Raw genomic sequence first — 22,378 nt, forward strand, 5'->3', positions numbered from 1 at the left:
GAAATCTTTCTGATTGAGAGGGGCTCAACTACTTATTTCCCTCATTAAAATGCAAATCAATTTATAACATTTTTGACATGCATTTTTCTGGATATTTTTGTTGTTGTTCTGTCTCTCACTGTTCAAATAAACCTACCATTAAAATTATAGACTGATCGTTTCTTTGTCAGTGGGCAAATGTACAAAATCAGCAGGGGATCAAATACTTATTTCCCTCACTGTATGTGTCTTCTGTTTCCCTCTACAATGTCCACAAGCTGTGCAGGACTCATTAGAGCAGAGTGGACAAGACCAGGCACTAAATCAGACTGGAGGGAAAAGAACATCATCAATGATAATAAGGGTATTTGGTAAGGGTACCATTTATATTGTTGTGTTTGGTAAGTGTACCATTTATATCGTAGCGCTCTTAACCCAAAACTTAGCGATCTCATCAAGAGGATCGAACCTCTTGGCGTAACAATTAAGGTGTTGGCTTGACAGTCGCTGGACCTGGGTCTGAGTCTCGGTCGGGGCTATAATATAGTTAGAGTGTGAAGCCAGCCAGAATAAGAGTGAGGGCCAACACGTCATTACTTTAACCGAGCATTACTTTAACCGAGCATTACTTTCCCCAAAGTATTAAACAAGTAAATTGCCTATTACTGAGGGTGGAATCCTCCCTATCAATCGCTTCCGCCATCTTAGCCATTCGCTTACGATACATTAAACCCAAACCAGTGTGATTTATTAGAATGCTGTAATTCTGATCATTACTGCACCCCCTCCACCATCTCCCTTCCTCCCTTCCCAGTACTTTGGCAGGGTGGGTCGGGGGCGTGGGCTGTGTGGTGAGAACGCTGAAACACAAAGACCCGCTTGCCTCATTAACGAATATGAACTACTGCATTAATCAGCACTTGGTGTGTAGCATAGTCCTGCGGTGATGCCCGTTATGAGGTTTCGCACAGCTTATTAACCACACAGAGATGATAACCATAGGTACCAGTTGTATGTAGAAGGGGTACAGTGGAGTGGAGATGTGACCTTGAAGTACAGATGTGGTCAAATATATTGGAATCCTTGCACAATCGAGTGAAATGGAGAAGAATGTTCTGTTTTTTATTTACTATTTTTGCCCTGTAGGCACCTGCAACCAACCACAGGTGAGATAAATTACACAGTAAACGAGAATCATTGCCTCCAACCAAATTAATTAGAATTTTTAACAATATTTAGTCCAGGTTTTTACATTTTAAATTTCAGTTAATATGTTTTTCCTTTCCTTGTCCTGTCCAGTTCTAAATCAAACAAATACACGTGTAAACACCAAAAGTTGTTTCACTTTCAACTTATTTTAGAGGAAATAGTGGCATGCATCTGTAGGCCATTTGTGTAGAAATGGAAATGCAAAAGCTGTTCTGTCGGCTATTCCTCATTTTAGAGGATTGTACCTGCCAATATCCATAGCTGTACTCGTAGGCCTCTCTGGTATGCCTCTCTCATCTTGTCCTTGATTTGCAAGCTTGTCAAATTGGTTGAGATAGAATTAGTGATGAAGAAATGTTTTCTGTGAACAACAACAATTTACACAAGAGCTACTCAATGTGGTCGTAAATTGATGGATGAATCCAGCAGGGTTTCTTGTTTTATGTAAACAGAGTACAGAGGTAAGCAGTATTGGTATGAATAGTGCTTACTGACAAACAGTAAAAGGGCTTTATGTAAAATCACTCACATCCACAGACATGAAACTGCTTGACTTGAGACAGTTTGGATCTAGTGCAATCAGGGGACATCAGGTACAATTCCACCATTGTGAATTGATATTTGAATCCTTTGTTCACCAAGGTTTATTGCAATTGAGTTTAATTGTGTAACAGCTTCCCTGCTTCTTAAAAATGGTTCCCCTCTATTCTTTATCTTAAACTGTGATGATGCATTAGAGCTGGTCTCAGTGAAACTCTAATGCAGAAGCTTCACAGGCAAAATGTTCTCCCTTTCTTAAGGAAATGGGCCCTTGTAGAAATGACTTATGGCCATCAAATACAACGTTATCTCTTGAAAAGATTATGCTCTTTTTCTCATTTGAGCTTTAATGCATTCTCAAGTCTTACTCTTACACTACATGACCAAAGGTATATGGACACCTGCTCGTTGAACATCTCATTCCAAACTCATGGGCATTAATATAGTGTTGGTCTCCCTTTGCTACTATAATAGCATCCACTCTTCTGGAAGGCTTTCCACTAGATGTTGAAACATTGCTGCGGGGACTTGCTTTCATTCAGCCACAAGAGCATTAGTGAGGTCGGGCACTGATGTTGGGTGATTAGGCCTGGCTCACATTCCAATTCATCCCAAAGGTGGTCGATGGAGTTGAGGTCAGGGCTTTGTGCAAGCCAATCAAGTTCTTCCACACTGATCTCGACAAACCATTTCTGTATTTACCACGCTTTGTGCACAGGGGCATTGTCATGCTGAAACAGGAAAGGTCCTTCCCCAAACTGTTGCCACAAAGTTAGAAGCACAGAATCGTCTAAAATGTCATTGAATGCTGTAGCGTTAAGATTTCCCTTCACTGGAACTAAGGGGCCTAGCCCGAACCATGAAAAACAGCCCCAGACCATTATTCCTCCTCCACCAAACTTTACAGTTGGCACTATGCATTCGGGCTGGTAGCGTTCTCCTGGCATCCACCAAACCCAGATTCGTCCGTCGGACTGCCAGATGGTGAAGCCTGATTCCTCACTCCAGAGAAAGCGTTTCCACTGCTCCAGAGTCCAATGGTGGTGAGCTTTACATCACTCCAGCCGATGCTTGGCATTGCGCATGGTAATCTTAGGCTTGTGTGCGGCTGCTTGGCCAAGGAAACCCATTTCATGAAGCGCCGACGAACAGTTATTGTGCTGACGTTGCTTCCAGAGGCAGTTTGGAACTCGGTAGTGATTGTTGCAACCGAGGTCAGACGATTTTTACGCGTTACGCGCTTCAGCACTCGGTGGTCCCGTTCTGTGAGCTTGTGTGGCCGACCACTTCACGGCTGAGCCGTTGTTGCTCCTAGATGTTTCCACTACACAATAACAGCACTTACAGTTGACCGGGACAGCTCTAGCAGGGCAGGAATTTGACGAACTGACTTGTTGGCAAGGTTGCATCCTATGACGGTGCCACGTTGAAAGTTACTGAACTCTTCAGTAAGGTTTTTCTACTGCCAATGTTTGTCTATGGAGATTGCATGGCTGTGTGCTTGATTTTATACACCTGTCAGCAACGGGTGTGGCTGAAATAGCCGAATCCACTAATTTGAAGGGGTGTCCACATACTTTAGTATGTATAGTGTATATGCCAGGGCCTTTTAGTGCATATTTGGAGGAAATTATGATAATCTTGCCATGACAAGAATAAAGCTTGTGACATTGTTCACAGTCCATACAGCATCAACTCCTCTGGTACTTTGCTAAAGTGGGACAAGTTGTCACCAGGGCATCCAATGATCCAGTGTTCTGCTACAGCTGTCAGCCCGTGGCTTGAGAGTACCATGGAAGTCATCAGGAAAAGCATATTGACATGGCCAAAATGGGTGCTGGTGTAAGCACCCATTTTGGCCATGGGAGGGCTGCAAAGATATATGAACAGCAAGGCCTTTTAGAGTTTCTCACAGTCCCCTGCAATTGATGCAATGGGTGAAGTGTGTGTGGTTTGTACTGTAGAAATGTCTCATAAGCTGATTTGATAAATGCTGTACTATAGTGTATGTGCAACGCAAACACAAATACTGACTGCTACCTACAGTGAGGTGAGTGACTGAAGAGCTGACAGTAAACCAACCTTTAGGATACATAACAAAGGGAAATGTAATGTTTAGGAGAGGCATTTAACAACACAGTGGTAAGGATTATTTTACTGAACAGCATATCTCACTGGAACATATTTTAGTAATTATCCACCGATCCCATAAAAAATGGAACCTTCAAATGCTAAATTACAGTTACATCACAACAAGCTATACTTTTTATCATCAACACCAACAAAGGTTGAATGTGGTGCTGTGTGGGTTCTGTCTGTGAGAATCTAAATAGGACGTTTTTGAATAACTAAATAAATAAATAAATGCTAATCCACACTGCTGGCGTTGTCTCTCTGTATAGATTAACACTTACTTTTTAGGGTTTGTCTGGGCCTCATTGAAAGCAAAACGTATGGCATTTTTCTAAGTTAACAAAGCAACGTCCAATGACAGAAATTACAACCTTGACAATATACCATCTATTGTGACTACTGTCCAGTGTTGTGGTAAAGACAAACATTGCTCTTCTTATTAAAGATAGCCTTTTAATGAGAAATAGATTATTATATGAAACATTCATTTGAAATAAGATGATATAATGATTTCAACATAACAGCAAAAAGTACATATGCAAGGTATTAGGAGCTTCAATCAAATGTATCCATGGAACATTGCAGTGATGTTATGCTGATAGAGCAAACGTGTGCTTGTTTCATGTATGCAGTGGTCAAAACTAACTCATTTCATATAGTATACTTTGATCAAAACAGTCAGAAATTACAATCCCTCTCTGAGATTCATAATGAAGTAAATAACTTGAGAATGGAGTGTATTTGTAATTTGTGCAAGGTACACTAACAGTAATTGTGGTTATTCTCAGTAATAATGGCCTCTTTTGTTCTCTTGGAATTACTATAATTTATGTAGTCTTTGATGTTATAACTATTCCAACACAAAGTTGCTATTTACAGGTATAATGTACATTGGAGAGACAGTGTCAGGAAATTGAGACTTCAATCTCTTACTGATGGGTAATTTTCCCACATGCTCAAACCAGCCGGGCTTTAGCTAGAAAACATGTATCTCAGGCTGAGATGAGGGACAGATCTGCATTGATTTGGTCTGAGTTGCTAAATTCCTTTGACTGTCTATCTTGTGTGTTAATATGTTTGTATTATAACTAAACTAAAAGCAATTTCCCTTCTCTAAGTATTTTAAAGGGATAGGTAACAGGCACTTAATAATAATAATAATAATAATAATAATAATAATAATAATAATAATAATAATAATAATAATAATAATAATAATAATAATAATAATAATATTAGGTAGTGTTCTTTGATAGTTCTGAGATAGTATGGCGTTTGACATTATGTTAAATTCTGTAGCTATATATAGCTATAAACACATTTCATGCCGGTGCTTTCAATAAAGTATGACTTTTAAACAGCAAATATTAAACAACCTTGTGTCTGTCAGAGGGTTAGAATCTGTTTTGCATGGTTGTTAGAAATTAAGATCCAATGTGGCATTAAGAAAATAAAAAGTACATTTCAAAATTAAAATCAACAAAAGTATTTGAAGCTTTTATATTTCTCATCTGTTTCTCTTCTGGGTTCACTCTAGTTAACAGAAATCCAATGACTTTACAATGTCATCACATAATCCCACAGAATATACTCTCTCTGTCCACTGTGCTATCCTCCATTTTAAATTAATTGGGGAAGAAATAAAAACAACAACATAAAAAAAACAAATGGGAAATTTTTCATGTTTTCGAAAAATTTAGCGGGGGCTTTCCATGTCTTATGTGTACTCAGGGAAATGTATGGCTTTTATGGTGTCTGTTGCAGATATATACGTGAATGATCCATGTGCCGTAAAGCTTGACACATCAGCAGTCACAAGGTGTACATTTTGCAAAGCTGTACGAAATAGCATTGATTGTTCATCTTCAGACCACGATATTATACTCAGGCACCAGAAGAAACCACCTCATGAGAAATGCTGGTAGAATTTCAAACACGGGAGGTAGTGCCTAAAGACAAGTTTTAGCTTTGACTGGATTCACTCACTCTCACATTCAATTAACGAACATCAATAAGCATCAGGCGAAATAAAGGTATACACATACAGTATATAAACAGCTGGCTTCCATTATTTGACAAAATATGACTATCGCTGCCCCGGTTGTGTGCCTATAATTTAAGTACAGCAACAAAGTGCCTTATACCTTACTACACAAAGAATGGGATGCAGACTTGTCATGGATTTTCAATGTTTCAAAGAGACTATATAGCTAACGCTTAAGAGTAACGGTTCGCTAGGTTATTTAACCCTTAAAATATATAAATGTCTTCATACTGTATTAAACTGTCCTTTTACATGTTTGTAATATTTTGTTTGTTGATAAAGCATATTCACTGAAATAAAAGGATGATATCTGGTCTGCCCTAATGCGACTTTATTATATCTTTAAAAATGTTTAACTTAGTAAAGAATGGCAGTTTCAGATATAACCTTTGTTCCCTTAGAGTAAAATAAAGGCCTCTTTGTCATCAGAAGATGGATTTATTTTTTTCTTCTTCTCTCTTTATGCTCTTTTAGGAAATGACAGACATGCTGGGACAAATATGGTACAGTCTTTAAAGTGATTTTCATTAATCTTCTTCTTCATCCAACTAAAAGGCTTCATCAATGTTTTGGAGTTCTCTTTAACAATTACACTTACAAAGTTGTTAATATTACATCAAAAGGCAGAACAAAAAGGTCCAAAAAGAAAAAAAAGAGAAAACTCAATAAAAATGAATATTCACAAACAGTTCTATTTTTAGTATCTGTTTGCTCTTCTTTTTGTTTGTTTTGTGGTTTACTGTATCTCAGCAGAGTTTGGTAGTCAGGTGATCTGATTGTTTCAGTATCTCTGTGTTGTACATGTCCAAGGCGTGGTTGACCCGGATCATCTCACTGTTGTTCAGCTTGAGCCTGTGCTTCAGCATACAGGAAAACAGGTCCAGCTGGGGTTTCCCGGGCGCCACTGGAGGGGCCAGGCGGTTAATCCGCTCCCTAATGTCCAGCAGCAAGAGCATGACAGAGGAGGAGGAGTAAAACTGGGTCCCCTGGGTGTACGACTGATTCACCTGCTGCACGGCGCTGCGGAGCAGGTCGGCGTTGAAGCGCAGGCTGTAGCCAAACACCTGGATGTCAGAGATCTTGATGTAGATCTGGCGCTTGTTGGGATCGGACAAGTCAACGGGACCATGGCCCGTATCGTTGCGCAGCCCGGTGGGCACCTTGGCTCGGCTTCGTAGGTAGATGTGCACTGTCTCAAAGAAGGTCTTCCACCGGTTTCCCAGCAGCAGGGTCCAGTTGAAGCACTGGGAGTTCCCCAGCCTCGTCTTCTCCCAGCGCGGGTAGCCGTGCTCGCCAAAGGGCATGCTCCAGCCCTCCGAGTGGCTGCCGCTGAACGGGTTAACGTAAACAAAGAACATGGGGTCGATGCTGCTGTTGCGCATCTGGCAGATCTTCATGGAGAGCCCGTTGATCATGTGGAGGTAGTCCATCCGGTTCTTGTTGCTCTTCAGGGTCAGGGACATGCGCTTGCGCCACCGTGGGTCGAAGAAGGTCTCCAGGCGGATCTCGTTGCTTATGAAGGTGGTGTGGATGTAGAGACGCGAGTCCATCTTCTGGAGCAAGTACTTGAGCTCCAGGTCCTGGAAGTCCAGGTCGGTCTCGAAGCTGATGAACTGCTCGCTGCGCTCTGAGTCCACGTTCTGGGGCTCACAGCGGCCTCGGTACAGCTTGTAGCCCTTATTGCAGGAGCCACACTGCGAGATGTTGGCCAGGCTGCACATGGCACAGCTGTTGTTGCCCCCGATGATACATGGGATGGGTCTCTGGCATAGGGTGACACCCGTGTGGCACACGCACGTCCTCTGGCTCTCCAGGAAGGTCCCCCAGAAACCGTTCTCATTGCAGTAGAGGAAGGACTGGACCCTGTTTAGCCACTGCATCACAGACCTGGAGGATGGATAGAGAGAAAGATAATGGAAGTAAGAAAGAAAGAAAGAAAGAAAGAAAGAAAGAAAGAAAGAAAGAAAGAAAGAAAGAAAGAAAGAAAGAAAGAAAGAAAGAAAGAAAGAAAGAAAGAAAGAAAGAAAGAAAGAAAGAAAGAAAGAAAGAAAGAAAGAGTGTCAGAACCAGAGTGAGCGAGGGGGAAAATACAAAAACGGGGAGGGGAGATACAGGGATAAAACAAATGCACCATTAATAATGACCGTTTAGCAAGCACAAACTCAGTGTTAAACTCTGAGCATTAAATTCCACTGTCACTGCCACAGCCTGCTACTGTTTGTAAGGGTGTAGTCAGTGGAGGGGATAATGTATTCCACAAAGACGGAGTTCCTTTATTTCCTTCATGTGGGATGGCAGCATTATTTCCTATGCAAATCACGTCTCTTATTCTCCCTCAGGCATCCCTTTCTGTCAACTTGACAGTACTGAAACGTTATACTGTGAGATGAATCCAGAATCCTGATTTCTAGGAGAGGATTGAGAGGATGAGCTCAAGGTTAGCCTGATATGCTAATGAACCGGCCTGGTAACGACGATGGATGACCTAGTGCTTGGCAAGCCAGGGAGCCCCAAGCCATCCCAAAATGAGCCATGGGTAGAGCCTGGGAAGGGGACAGAGGAGACACTCTTCAGACTCAAACTACCTTTGCTCCTCTAGGATGTGAAATAGGTTGAAGGATATGTCACTGGTAATTTGAGGATTATGTTACAATTATAATCAGACAGATTCCAAAATGTGAAAACTGCTTTAGCTGTATGGATATATGATTGGGAAGTTTTACTTGGAGTTAGCACTGATTCTGAACAAATTAGGTTCAGATCTAAATATATATTTTAATCCATTTAACATTTCGTCTTTGCAGTGTCTTTACTTAGCAATTCTTACATCAACCTGAATCCATTACTTTGTGAACACTGATTAAACTGACAAAAAGCAGATGCAGTCTTCAAAATGTCTGCATATATTTTCAGTCCTAACCTGATAAAAGTCCCTTTCTCTTTGTGTTCCCCTTAACTGAGGATAGGAGTATCAAAAGATAAGAGTAACATTGTGAAATAACAAAGACAAGGCTGAATGCATGTCCCGCAACATTGACCCTACTATGCACTTTGAGAAAGTAATGCTTTTGTTAACGGCCACAAATTCACCCCACTCTTATCGCTACAGGACATAAAGACAAAGCCAATGGCCATTCTGTTGGAATGAAAAATAGGTTCCAGTGCTCATGTAAGAGCATCTTGAATCTTGAGAGGAACCTTGAATGTTTCATGGAACAAAAAAAAAACAGAGGAGATTGATAAAAGTACCATGACTAAACAAACAAAGTTGACAGACAAAACTTATAGACAGGTTTTCAATTAAGTTTGTAGCAATGATAAACTGTATAGAACACCATTTTGACAAATTTGTCTCCAAAGCTTCAGAGAACACAATACACTCCAAGAAAAAAAGGTGCTGTCTAGAACCTAAAAGGGTTATTCGGCTGTCCCCATAGGATAACAATTTTTGGTTCCAGGTAGAACTTGAGGTATAAGGCCTTAGTCCTCCTTTTCCCTGCACTCAGGTAGTTATTGGACTATTGAGACATTTTGAGGCATAATCTACGGATTCTACGCTTTATCGTAAATGAAAAACAAAATACATTTAAAAGATTTTGTGGATGTTTACGCCACAAAGATTTAACCAATTCTATTAGTTTTATTATCTATTCATTTACGTACAACAGGCAGGCATACTCATACTATTCCATATATCCCCCCTTGAATTCATCGTCAATAACTGGAGTTTTGTGTGATCTGAAACCAGTGGTGGTCGGTGCTGTTTAAAGATTAGGGAGGAGGTTTTTTGGGGTGGGAGCATGGCCTTATTTATATTACAGGATATTGGATGACTGTCATTCATATTCTATTCACACAGCTCAATGTAATAATCGATAGGTTTATGCTACTAGGGCTGTTGCAGTGACCGTATTACCGCCACACCGGCGGTCACGAGTCAGGAAGGCAGTCAAATTCCATGTGACTGTTTAGTCATGGTAATTAGGCTTCTCCAAGCTCTGATGCTGCTGATGGTCATTAGTAGCCTACCAAACATGCTAACTGCCTGGTACTCAGCACTCTATTGTCCCTCTAATCACTCTAACATCAATGCAAATGTTATCGAAAATCGAATCAAACATTTCCTGAGAGTCCATGAGCTCATGTTGCGCAACATATCTATAGGCTATGCAAACAGAGTGATGGCCTCTACTAAAAAGAGGATCCCATCAGCTTTCTATACACTAGGCCTACTATATTTATTTCTCAACTTTCCTAATATTAAGCACATTGCTTATATTTACAACAGGAGTATAGCCTACCTGGCTGGCATGAAAATGAACCCCTGAAAAGCGTCCTCCATTCGCTATTTAAGTGCATATATTAAATGTATTTTTTCCCACTGCCCCTGTTTCGATACAGGTGCATGATAATGGTCCATTCTAAATCAAAACAAATTTCACACATATATTATTTAGTATATGTAAAGACAAGATTAAATCAAGAATAGTCTGATGGGTGACAATATTAGCCTATCACTTGTGAATTATATATTATCACTTGTGAATGATACCCAGCATAAGAAACAATGCCTTTCTTTGCGACTTTTTCGAATCATAATCGCACACCTCATGTAGCCTAGCCCATAGGCCTATATGTTTTGATAAGGTTTGTATCACAACTAAAGTGGCCAAATAAGTTCTTAACATTAAGCACATTAATCCGCTTTACAAGGGGTGTAGAGCCTAACTGGCACACATAAGCAGTGTGTCAGTTTCAAGTTAGGTGAAGATAATATTCACCATAAAAATGCACCTTTATAATAAAAGCATAACATGCATAATTGCATTTGCGGTCACTTTTGATAATGGTGTTTTCCTCTAATGGAACATTCGCGCTTATAGCCTACTGCCATGTATGCATTGCTGTGCTTATAATGTGAAGAAATTAAGCATATAGGAATACTTATTTATTTGTTAACCGCTCAACACAGAATAGCCGCATGTGCGCACTCCCTCAATCGTTTGGAGAAAATATCATTTCTATTTTATTCAGCTTTGTTCAATTATATTCTTCATACTATAAAATAATGCCATGGAATTCTAAGCAAATCTTGTCTACTAAATTAACTAGTGTAGCACACAGCCATTTGGCATAGCCAGAGCAGGACCTAACATAAGGACAACTCAGAGTATGCTATTCTGTTCTTCTGAAATAGACTACATTTTCTTCATATCATGCTTCTTTAGACCTGTCTAAAATAAATAATGGATTTATTGTGAAGGTGTAGGCTATATTAAATGGATTTATTAGACTTTTTAAAATGTAGATGTTCCAAATGTCTGCATCAGTGGCTCGTAGGCAATGTGTGGAAGCCAGGAGATGCTAAATGTATTTATGTTAAATAACAGTCAATTACCGTGAGGCCAACAGTTATTTGCTTGACAATCACCGGCTGACAAAATGTCATGACCACCACAGCCCTATATGCTACTACATGATACTCAAATTTCCCTATACCCATCATGAGGTTGCTACCACCTAAAAATGAAAGTTTACAACGAGAGAAAAGTATCAGTAATCAAAGTGACAGACAATGACACATTCAATACTGCATTGCACACTCTTGCCTGCATCTATTGTACAGTGCCTTGCAAAAGTATTAATCTCTGTGACGAGTACTGAGGATACGAAGAGGCAGAACGCAGACGCAGGAATCACAATGTAAAGGTTTACTTAACACTGAGCAAGAGAGCAACAAAGAGCGAGTACACGACAAGACACTAACAATCACACACAACACAACACAATACTGAACAGTCCAGGGCTATATAGGGGTGATGATGAGGTGCAGTTGCGCTGAAGGTGATTAGGGTGTGTTGGGTTTCCATTCCGGTGTTGCCGAGGTGGTGCGCTCAGACCGGTGGCTCAGTAGACCGGCGAATCAGAGCGCCGGAGGGGAGCAACGGGACAAACCCCCTTGGCGTTTTTCCTATTTTGTTGCATTACAACCTGTAATTTAAATTGATTTTTATCTGCATTTCATGTAATGGACATACACAAAATTGTCCAAATTGGTGAAGTGGAATGAAAAAAAACAATAAACAATAAATAACGGAAAAGTGGTGCGTGCATATGTATTCACCCCCTTTGCTATGAAGCCCCTAAATAAGATCTGGTGCAACCAATTACCTTCAGAAGTCACATAATTACTTAAATAAAGTCCACCTGTGTGCAATCTAAGTGTCAAATGATCTGTAACATGATCTCAGTATACACAGTATCTCACAAAAGTGAGTACACCCCTCACATTTTGTAAATATTTGAGTATATCTTTTCATGTGACAACACTGAAGAAATGACACTTTGCTACAATGTAAAGTAGTGAGTGTACAGCTTGTATAACAGTGTAAATTTGCTGTCCCCTCAAAATAACACAACACACAGCCATTCATGTCTAAACCGCTGGCAACAAAAGTGAGTACAACCCTAAGTGAAAATGTCCAAATTGGGCCCAAAGTGTCAATATTTTGTGTGGCCAAAATCATTTTCCAGCACTGCCTTAACCCTCTTGGGCATGGAGTTCACCAGAGCTTCACAGGTTGCCACTGTAGTCCTCTTCCACTCCTCCATGACGACATCACGGAGCTGGTGGATGTTAGAGACCTTGCACTCCTCCACCTTCCGTTTGAGGATGCCCCACAGATGCTCAATAGGGTTTAGGTCTGGAGACATGCTTGGCCAGTCCATCACCTTTACCCTCAGCTTCTTTAGCAAGGCAGTGTTCGTCTTGGAGGTGTGTTTGGGGTCGTTATTGTGTCGGAATACTGCCCTGCGGCCCAGTCTCCGAAGGGAGGGGATCATTCTCCGCTTCAGTATGTCACAGTACATGTTGGCATTCATGGTTCCCTCAATGATATGTAGCTCCCCAGTGCCGGCAGCACTCATGCAGCCCCAGATCATGACACTCCCACCACCATGCTTGACTGTAGGCAAGACACACTTGTCTTTGTACTCCTCACCTGGTTGCCGCCACACACGCTTGACACCATCTGAACCAAATAAGTTTATCTTGGTCTCATCAGACCACAGGACATGGTTCCAGTAATCCATGTCCTTAGTCTGCTTGTCTTCAGCAAACTGTTTGCGGGCTTTCTTGTGCATCATCTTTAGAAGAGGCTTCCTTCTGGGACGTCAGCCATGCAGACCAATTTGATGCAGTGGGCGGCGTATGGTCTGAGCACTGACAGGCTGACCCCCCACCCCTTCAACCGCTGCAGGAATGCTGGCAGAACTCATACGTCTATTTCCCAAAGACAACCTCTAGATATGATGCTGAGCACGCGCACTCAACTTCTTTGGTCGACCATGGCGAGGCCTGTTCTGAGTGGAACCTGTCCTGTTAAAACGCTGTATGGTCTTGGCCACCGTGCTGCAGCTCAGTTTCAGGGTCTTGGCAATCTTCTTATAGCCCAGGCCATCTTTATGTAGAGCAACAATTATTTTTTTCAGATTCTCAGAGAGTTCTTTGCCATGAGGTGCCATGTTGAACTTCCAGTGACCAGTCTGAGGTAGTGTGAGAGCGATGACACCACATTTAACACACCTGCTCCCCATTCACACCTGAGACTAACGAGTCACATGACACCGGGGAGGGAAAATGGCTAATTGGGCCCAATTTGGACATTTTCACCTAGGGGTGTACTCACTTTTGTTGCCAGTGGTTTAGACATTAATGGCTAAACCAGCAAATTTACACTGTTATACAAGCTGTACACTCACTACTTTACATTGTAGCAAAGTGTCATTTCTTCAGTGTTGTCACATGAAAAGATATACTCAAATATTTACAAAAATGTGAGGGGTGTACTCACTTTTGTGAGATACTGTATACACCTGTTCTGAAAGGCCCCCGAGTCTTATAGTAGTTATGCACGCTCAAGTTTTCTGTTTTTTTGTCTTATTTCTTGTTTGTTTCACCCAAAAAAAGATTTTGCATCTTCAAAGTGGTAGACATGTTGTGTAAATCAAATGATATTAACCCCCCAAAAATATATTTTAATTTCAGGTTGTAAGGCAACAAAATAGGAAAAATGCCAAGGGGGTGAATACTTTCGCAAGCCACTGTAGATGATCTAGGGTGTAATCATTAGTCCAAACAGTTGCAAACGAGAGTTTCTATTGGACAAATTCAGGTATGTTTATCCCCGTTTTGTTGCGTTTGCTTCCCTTTAACAAAAGTTTTTCAACAGAATCGTCAGAATTAATATACCCCAATCACCCGCACACAGTTAACTTTCAAAGCAACTGCATACAAACAGCATGACTTGTGGACTTCAGTGCACAACATAACAGCTGTCTATGACCAGGTGAAAAAATCTTTCCAAGCCAAACCTTCATACCATAACCGCTATCCGCTACACACCGCATACATCGTTGTCACCATATTATCTAACGTCATAGTCAACATAGCTACTAGAAATAACGCATTAGTAAACCCGCTACAATCATGCAGTACAGTGTACAGCAAGCAGTTACACCTGCAGGCCCCAGTGGCAATAAATTAATAAAACCAAAAGCTTACCTTGACATGGAAAAGTTCCCGTGTTGGATAGCCTTAGCCAGCTAGCTAACATCCCACTCTGTTTGAGCCGGGTGTTTGAGTAGGCTAAACTAGCTAGCTGTATTCGCTAGCTAAGTAAGTGAAAGTGAAACAAATACAACAAAATACATCTCTCTCTCTCGCTCTCTCTCTCTTGCTTCTCCTTCATTTTTGAAGAAATGAATTTGTTCAAAACTGTTCAACTATTGTCTTTCTCTCTCTTTGAGTCAACTACTAACCACATTTTATGCACTGCAGTGCTAGCTAACTGTAGCTTATGCTTTCGTTCAGTACTATATTCATTGTCTGATACATTGATTGGGTGGACAACATGTCAGATCATGCTGCAAGAGCTCTGATAGGTTGGAGGACATCCTCCGTAAGTCGTCATAATTACTGTGTAAGTCTATGGAAGGGGGTGAGTACCATGAGCCTCCTAAATTTTGTATTGAAGTCAATATACCCAGAGGAGGACGGAAACTAGCTGTCCTCCAGCTACACCATGGTGCTACCCTACAGAGTGCTGTTGAGGCTACTGTAGACCTTCATTGCAAAACAGTGTGTTTTAATCAATTATTTGGAGACGTGAATATATTTAGTATAGTTTTATCTAAAAAGGATAACTTTGTTTCACTATTTTTCTTTTTATGAAATTTACCGAGGAGGATTATCTTCCCCTTCCTCCTCTGAGGAGCCTCCACTGTCTGAAATATGGGCTAAAATATGTTCCATCACATAACTGGTTTCCACAATATGCAGTTTGAGAGCATCATGCTAGTAGTTGCATTTGTCCTTATTCATTTCCCTCCAAAACAAGTGGCTGTGTTGAGTTTGCCACAGGGGATGAGATGGAAATTAGTGGGAATGAATGCTGTTTGTTTTTACGAATCACAGCACAATCTCATTGTTTGTAATGGGGCATCAGACAGCTCTGGTGCTCAGTACAGATGACATACATAATCACAACTCCCCTTCTGTGTGGGGGAACGAGGGAAGAAGAAAGAGAGAGGGATAAAACAAGAGAAATACAAGAGAGAGGGAGGTACAGTATATACAGAGAGAAAGACAGATACAGAGAAGGATACATATTTGACGATACTGATGATTGAATGGGGGATAGTTTTCCTATTGGTGCATTATGTTAGAGGACAAATATAGCCTGTGATTTCATTACTGATAGAAGTTCTTATGTAAGGGACTTATCATGTACCAGACATACACTATATGTACAAAAGTATATGGACACCCCTTCAAATTAGTGGATTTAGCTATTTCAGCGACACCCGTTGCTGACAGGTGTATAAAATCGAGCACACAGCCATGCAATCGCCATAGACAAACATTGGCAGTAGAATGGCCTTACTGAAGAGCTCAGTGACTTTTAACGTAACACGTCATAGTGTCCAACAAGTCAATTCGTCAAATATCTGCCCTGCTAGAGCTGCCCCAGTCAACTGTGAGTGCTGTTATTGTAAAGTGGAAACGTCTAGGAGCAACAACGACTTAGCCGTGATGTGGTCGGCCACACAAGCTCACAGAACAGGACCCCCGAGTACTGAAGCGCGTAGCACGTAAAAATCGTCTGTCCTCGGTTGCAACAATCACTACTGAGTTCCAAACTGCCTCTGGAAGCAACGTCAGCACAATAACTATTCGTTGGGAGCTTCATGAAATGGGTTTCTGTGGCCGAGCAGCCGCACACAATCCTAAGATCGCCATGCGCAATGCCAAGCGTCAGCTGGAGTGATGTAAAGCTCACCGCCATTGGACTCCGGAGCAGTGGAAATGCGGTCTCTGGAGTGATGAATCACGCTTCACCATCTGGCAATCCGATCTGGGTTTGGCAGATGCCAGGAGAACGCTACCTGCCCAAATTCATTGCGCCAACTGTACATTTTGGTGGAGGAGGATTAATGGTCTGGGGCTGTTTTTCATGGTTCGGGCTAGGCCCCTTAGTTCCAGTGAGGGGAAATCTTAATGGTTCAGCATACAATGCCATTCTAGATGATTCTGTGCTTCCAACTTTGTGGCAACAGTTTGGGAAAGGTCCTTTCCTGTTTCAGCATGACAATGCCCCCATGCACAAAGCGAGGTCCATACAGAAATGGTTTGTTGAGATCGGTGTGTAAAATCTTGACTGGCCTGCACAGAGCCCTGATCTCAACCCCATCGAACACCTTTGAGATGAATTGGAACACTGACTGCGAGCCATGACTAATCGCCCATCAGTGACCGACCTCACTAATGTTCTTGTGGCTGAATGGAAGGAAGTCCCCGCAGCAATGTTCCAACATCTAGTGGAAAGCCTTCCGAGAAGAGTGGAGGCTGTTATAGCAGCAAAGGGGGGACCAACTCCATATTAATACCCATGATTTTGGAATTAGATGTTTGACGAACAGGTGTCCACATACTTTTGGTCAGGTAGTGTATCTTAACATCCATAACCCTGTGAAAGTCAATAGCAAACATTGTTAATAAATATATAGAGTACAGTCAAATCGGTAAACATGCTAAAGTCTGTCAAAGGATAATTACTTTGATACATAGACACCGATGCTGATTACTTGGCCGGGAGTTATGCTATTTCATATCGGTCACCATTAAAAATATTCTGTTTCATTTCAAATGAGAGGAGCTTCTATCTATACTCCCCTGCCACATCGGCTGTAGCTCTGCACAGGCACATTCCATATGTTTCTCTGCATAGAGAGCTCACATCTGTGATAGGTGAGTGGGTGTAAAACAAGGTGAGGCAGGTGGAGCCAAGCCTATATTTACCTCGCAACACACATCTCATGTTTTTCCAATGAGAACTCATTCCACCTCCAGTCTAACAGCTCCAGGCTGATGAGGTCCCGTGTGGCTCAGTTGGTAGAAACTGGCGCTTGTAATACCAGCGTTGTGGGTTCGATTCCCACAGGGGACCAGTACAGAAATGTATGCACTCCCTACTGTAAGTCGCTCTCGATAAGAGCTTCTGCTAAATGACAAACGACTGCAATTAATGCTAGCCATCACTGAGGGACAGAGACTTATCTGAGGCCTTTCGTATGTAGAGACGGCCACCACGCTTTGGTTACTCATTTAATTACAGTTGGTTCTTTGATTGAATAACACATTTATCTTAGAGATATGACGGATGTGTCCATGAAATGGCAACCAGGCATAAATAAGCAAACACCATCCTTCACTGTAGCTCAAGATTAAACCAATGAAAATATGACTTATGCACATGGCTCATGGTTGTACAGTTGTGGTCAAAAGTTTTGAGAATGACACAAGTATTGGTCTTCACAAAGTTTGCTGCTTCAGTGTTTTTAGATATTTTTGTCAGATGTTACTATGGTATACTGAAGTATAATTACAAGCATTCCATAAGTGTCAAAGGCTTTTATTGACAATTACATTAAGTTTATGCAAAGAGTCAATATTTGCAGTGTTGACCCTTCTTTTTCAAGACCTCTGCAATCCGCCCTGGCATGCTGTCAATTAACTTCTGGGCCACATCCTGACTAATGGCAGCCCATTCTTGCATAATCAATGCTTGGAGTTTGTCAGAAATTGTGGGTTTTTGTTTGTTCACCCGCCTCTTGAGGATTGACCACAAGTTCTCAATGGGATTAAGGTCTGGGAAGTTTCCTGGCCATGGACCCAAAATGTCGATGTTTTGTTCCCCGAGCCATTTAGTTATCACTTTTGCCTTATGGCAAGGTGCTCCATCATACTGGAAAAGGCATTGTTCGTCACCAAACTGTTCTTGGATGGTTGGGAGAAGTTGCTCTCGGAGGATGTGTTGGTACCATTCTTTATTCATGGCTGTGTTCTTAGGCAAAATTGTGAGTGAGCCCACTCCCTTGGTTGAGAAGCAACCCCACACATGAATGGTCTCAGGATGCTTTACTGTTGGCATGACACAGGACTGATGGTAGCGCTCACCTTGTCTTCTCCGGACAAGCTTTCTTCCGGATGCCCCAAACAATCGGAAAGGGGATTCATCAGAGAAAATGACTTTACCCCAGTCCTCAGCAGTCCAATCCCTGTACCTTTTGTAGAATATCAGTCTGTCCCTGATGTTTTTCCTGGAGAGAAGTGGCTTCCTCGCTGCCCTTCTTGACACCAGGCCATCCTCCAAAAGTCTTCGCCTCACTGTGCATGCAGATGCACTCACACCTGCCTGCTGCCATTCCTGAGCAAGCTCTGCACTGGTGGTGCCCCAATCCCGCAGCTGAATCCACTTTAGGAGACGGTCCTGGCGCTTGCTGGACTTTCTTGGGCACCCTGAAGCCTTCTTCACAACAATTGTACCTCTCTCCTTGAAGTTCTTGATGATCCGATAAATGGTTGATTTAGGTGCAATCTTACTAGCAGCAATATCCTTGCCTGTGAAGCCCTTTTTGTGCAAAGCAATGATGATGGCACGTGTTTCCTTGCAGGTAACCATGGTTAACAGAGGAAGAACAATGATTTCAAGCACCACCCTCCTTTTAAAGCTTCCAGTCTGTTATTCTAACTCAATCAGCATGACAGAGTGATCTCCAGCCTTGTCCTCGTCAACACTCTCACCTGTGTTAACGAGAGAATCACTGACATGATGTCAGCTGGCAGGGCTGAAATGCAGTGGAAATGTTTTTTTGGGATTAAGTTCATTTTCATGGCAAAGAGGGACTGCAATTAATTGCAATTCATTGATCACTCTTCATAACATTCTGGAGTATATGCAAATTGCCATCATAAAAACTGAGGCAGCAGACTTTGTGAAAATTAATATTTGTGTCATTCTCAAAACCTTTGACCACGACTGTATAGTCATCTGTTCATGCATAGGGCCAGGAGTCTTTCCTGACCATGTGATCTGACCAGGAAAAACGTAGTGGCTCTAACTAGGGCCCAGAGATTTTCACAGTTAAAACACAAAATCTCCTGATCCTAGTTCTGCAGTACATCCAGTTCCACAGCATGCCAAAAAGAAACCGATGATGAGGCTCTACTCTGTGCTGCTTTGAATATTCCACTCATTATCCCTGCAAAAACACCATCAATGTTTAAAAGAGTATGGTCCAGCCTTGCCTGTAGATTGCCTGTGGATTGTATAACAGTGATTATCGGTATAGATGTAATTAGACTATGGGGAGCAGACAAGAGGTCAAGCCACCACCATCAAAGTCCTCCCTGGGTTTCCCCCTGCAGGTCTGGAGATAAGCAGCCTTCCACAGTAGGGTCAAACTGTGGAGGAACCTCCTCCAACCCTGGAGAGACTGGGCTAATATTGTTACTGCAGTTGTCCAAGTCTCTCCACTTCCAGAGTCCGAGGGGGACTACAGCAGCCTTGCTCCCTATAATTATAGGCTTGTGTCCCGTCGGTGGGTAGTAGATCAGTAGCAGGGCTTGCTGGGTTGTCACAGGCCGTCTTTTCTCTCTCCAATTCGGGCCTTTGGGGCAAAGGCCATACCACCAGAGAGGCTGGGCCCTCAGTTCAACTCTGAGCAGCAGTATAACAAGGTCTACTGCTGCTACTACTAGTGCTGTATGTACTGGTGCTGTTGTGGATTTGTGTGCTTTTTAAATGGAGTAACATTGCACTATATTGCACACAGATATACATGAAATTCAGAATGAGATATCACCTTAACTTATCCTAAAAGCTGTGAGAGTACATTGTAAATCTACCTGATAATATGTGTGCTTGAATATAAAAATGAATTGTTAAACCTGTGCCTTATGTATATGAACTGAGCCCCACAGCAAGGGACTAATTCATCATATTAGCCCTGTCTGTGTACTGGATGTCTCCAGAGAAAACATCCTACAAACAGTAGTATCTCTATGTCTAGTTTACGCTGCATTGGTGGTATCAAAGAGAAACACTGATGTGTGTACTGGTCCGAAAGGAATGATGCCTATTGGCACATTGCATCTCTCACTTCCACATATGCATGCACACACACATACATACACACACAGACACACATTCATTCATTCACACATAAACACACACACACACACATACATACTGTACAGAAACAAATAAACAAACACAGTTTCTCTTCACAGTGCCATCAGGCATCGTTGATGTGTGCTCTGCCGAGCATGGAATGTGCACTGCTTTGATAACACCTTCGAACAAACCATTTTCCAAAGCTTGCATCCGAGCGTGGGTGTGTTCCTTCTACCTTAGTGACAGTTGACAGCTGCTTGTTTCTTAACCACAATAACGTATATTTTGTGGATTTTCTCTTTCTATTTGTATATTGACATTCCTCCAAGCTGTAATATTTTGGGATATTTTAACGTCAAGTATTTAGTGTGTTATTTCAGTCCATGTTGTCTGGTATATTTTGGATTGGAATGAATAACTCCATTTCAGACAGCATAGCACAGTGCCATGTCTGCAGCAAAGCATGCTGACTGCAGTCACAGTAGCTGATGACACATTGTGCATTGACCTGTCCAGTGACCTCCCATGGTTAGATAATTTTTCATCCTGCATAGTGAAATACTAGGTAGGACTGGGGTTCATTGGGTGTTTACATGATTTCATGGACAGAAAACTATAACAGCCAGCAAATTCAAAGTCAAAATGCATCACATACAGTATTCACATAGAGTACTTCAACAGGCAGCACTGAAACAAAATACTGAAACTCCTCTACCTAACAGTATGTTCTCCCTCAGATTAACATTGTCATCTATTTTACCGTGTTCCACAACATCAGCATCAAAATACTGCATCATCCAAAACAATGCAGCATTATCAGGGTTACATAAGGCCTTTTTACTGCTTCTGAGACCCACCTCTCCCTAGGCATCTGGTGGTTGGGGTTGTGGTGGCAGCGGATGCTGAGGCCAAAGAGCTTGCTGGCGGTGTGCTGGATCTTGAGCCTCTGGGTCTCCAGGGAGCTCTGGAGCAGGCGGTAGCGGGCCTGCAGGTCCCAGTCATTGCCCCACAGGAGGTGGACACTGCTGACCGGCAGGAAGTGGGTGGAGGGCAGCCTCTTCAGGAACGACTTAAACTCGTCTGGAGGAGGAGAGGGAGGGAGGGAGAGGGAAAGAGAGGGAGGGAGGGAAAGAGTGGGATGGAGAGTGAGTAAGAGATATTGAGGGACACAGACAAATACTGTCTGTTGTCAGAGCAACCTTGGGTCAGTCTCCTAAGTCTCCTGTGCTTTCAGTTCTCAAGTATGTTTTCTCTAGTATATGTTTCAACTGAAGCTTAAGTGGCATCATGATGCATTACATGCCTTGAATTAAGCTCTCAAAATACCATTGGCATTTATCATGTTGATACATCTGATCAAACTAAAATACTCTCGATGAATATGAATCCACCGTTTTCTAATCTTCTATGTATTGTTTTATAAATGGCTATTAGCTGATACTGTAGGCACTTCATCTTAGAAATCTCTTCAATGGATGCATTGCTGCCAATGACCTTGAGCGACTCAAACTCATTTTGTGTGTCCTCTATAATATATAAATGTATATATATATATATATATATATATATATATATATATATATATATATATATATATATATGTATGGCTGTCAGGTTTTATTTGGCTCCTTTTATTACTTGTTAATAATATATAAGTACGAACCCCATCAGGTGGATGCTGAGCGATTCCCTTTGGGAGTAACCAGCCTCCTCTGTACTTCAATATTCCGACTTGATCAGTAGGGGATGAGACAAGGGATGCTCGGTGATGTGTGAGTGTATGTGTGGCCAGACATAACTGCCAGCTATGTGGGTCATTCGCTATGCCTTTGGAATATTGTGGTTTGTTGATGGGGTTTCTCCATCTGTTTTGAAGGGCACATGTTCTGTTCTATTTTGCAAGGTGTATCAACAGAAGTTATCGTTTCACCCTTTGTTTCATGCAGGAGGCTGTACT

At 41.8% G+C, this 22,378-nt stretch overlaps 1 protein-coding gene across 1 annotated transcript in view; it reads right to left on the reverse strand.

The window, feature by feature from the left end:
- Nucleotides 1–3,901: 3,901 nt before the first annotated feature.
- LOC121582486 (BMP/retinoic acid-inducible neural-specific protein 1-like) overlaps nucleotides 3,902–22,378 on the reverse strand; it is a 196,862-nt gene continuing 178,385 nt past the window's right edge. Inside the window, exons 7-8 of the mRNA XM_041898305.2 lie at nucleotides 21,279–21,501; nucleotides 3,902–7,792 (exon numbers count right to left, since the gene is read on the reverse strand). Coding sequence (XP_041754239.1) covers nucleotides 6,652–7,792; nucleotides 21,279–21,501 — 1,364 coding nt within the window. The 3' untranslated portion in view covers nucleotides 3,902–6,651. The remainder of the gene's footprint in view (nucleotides 7,793–21,278; nucleotides 21,502–22,378) is intronic.

The sequence above is a fragment of the Coregonus clupeaformis genome, chromosome 15 (assembly GCF_020615455.1).
Source record: "Coregonus clupeaformis isolate EN_2021a chromosome 15, ASM2061545v1, whole genome shotgun sequence".
In the NCBI taxonomy this organism is placed as follows: domain Eukaryota; kingdom Metazoa; phylum Chordata; class Actinopteri; order Salmoniformes; family Salmonidae; genus Coregonus; species Coregonus clupeaformis.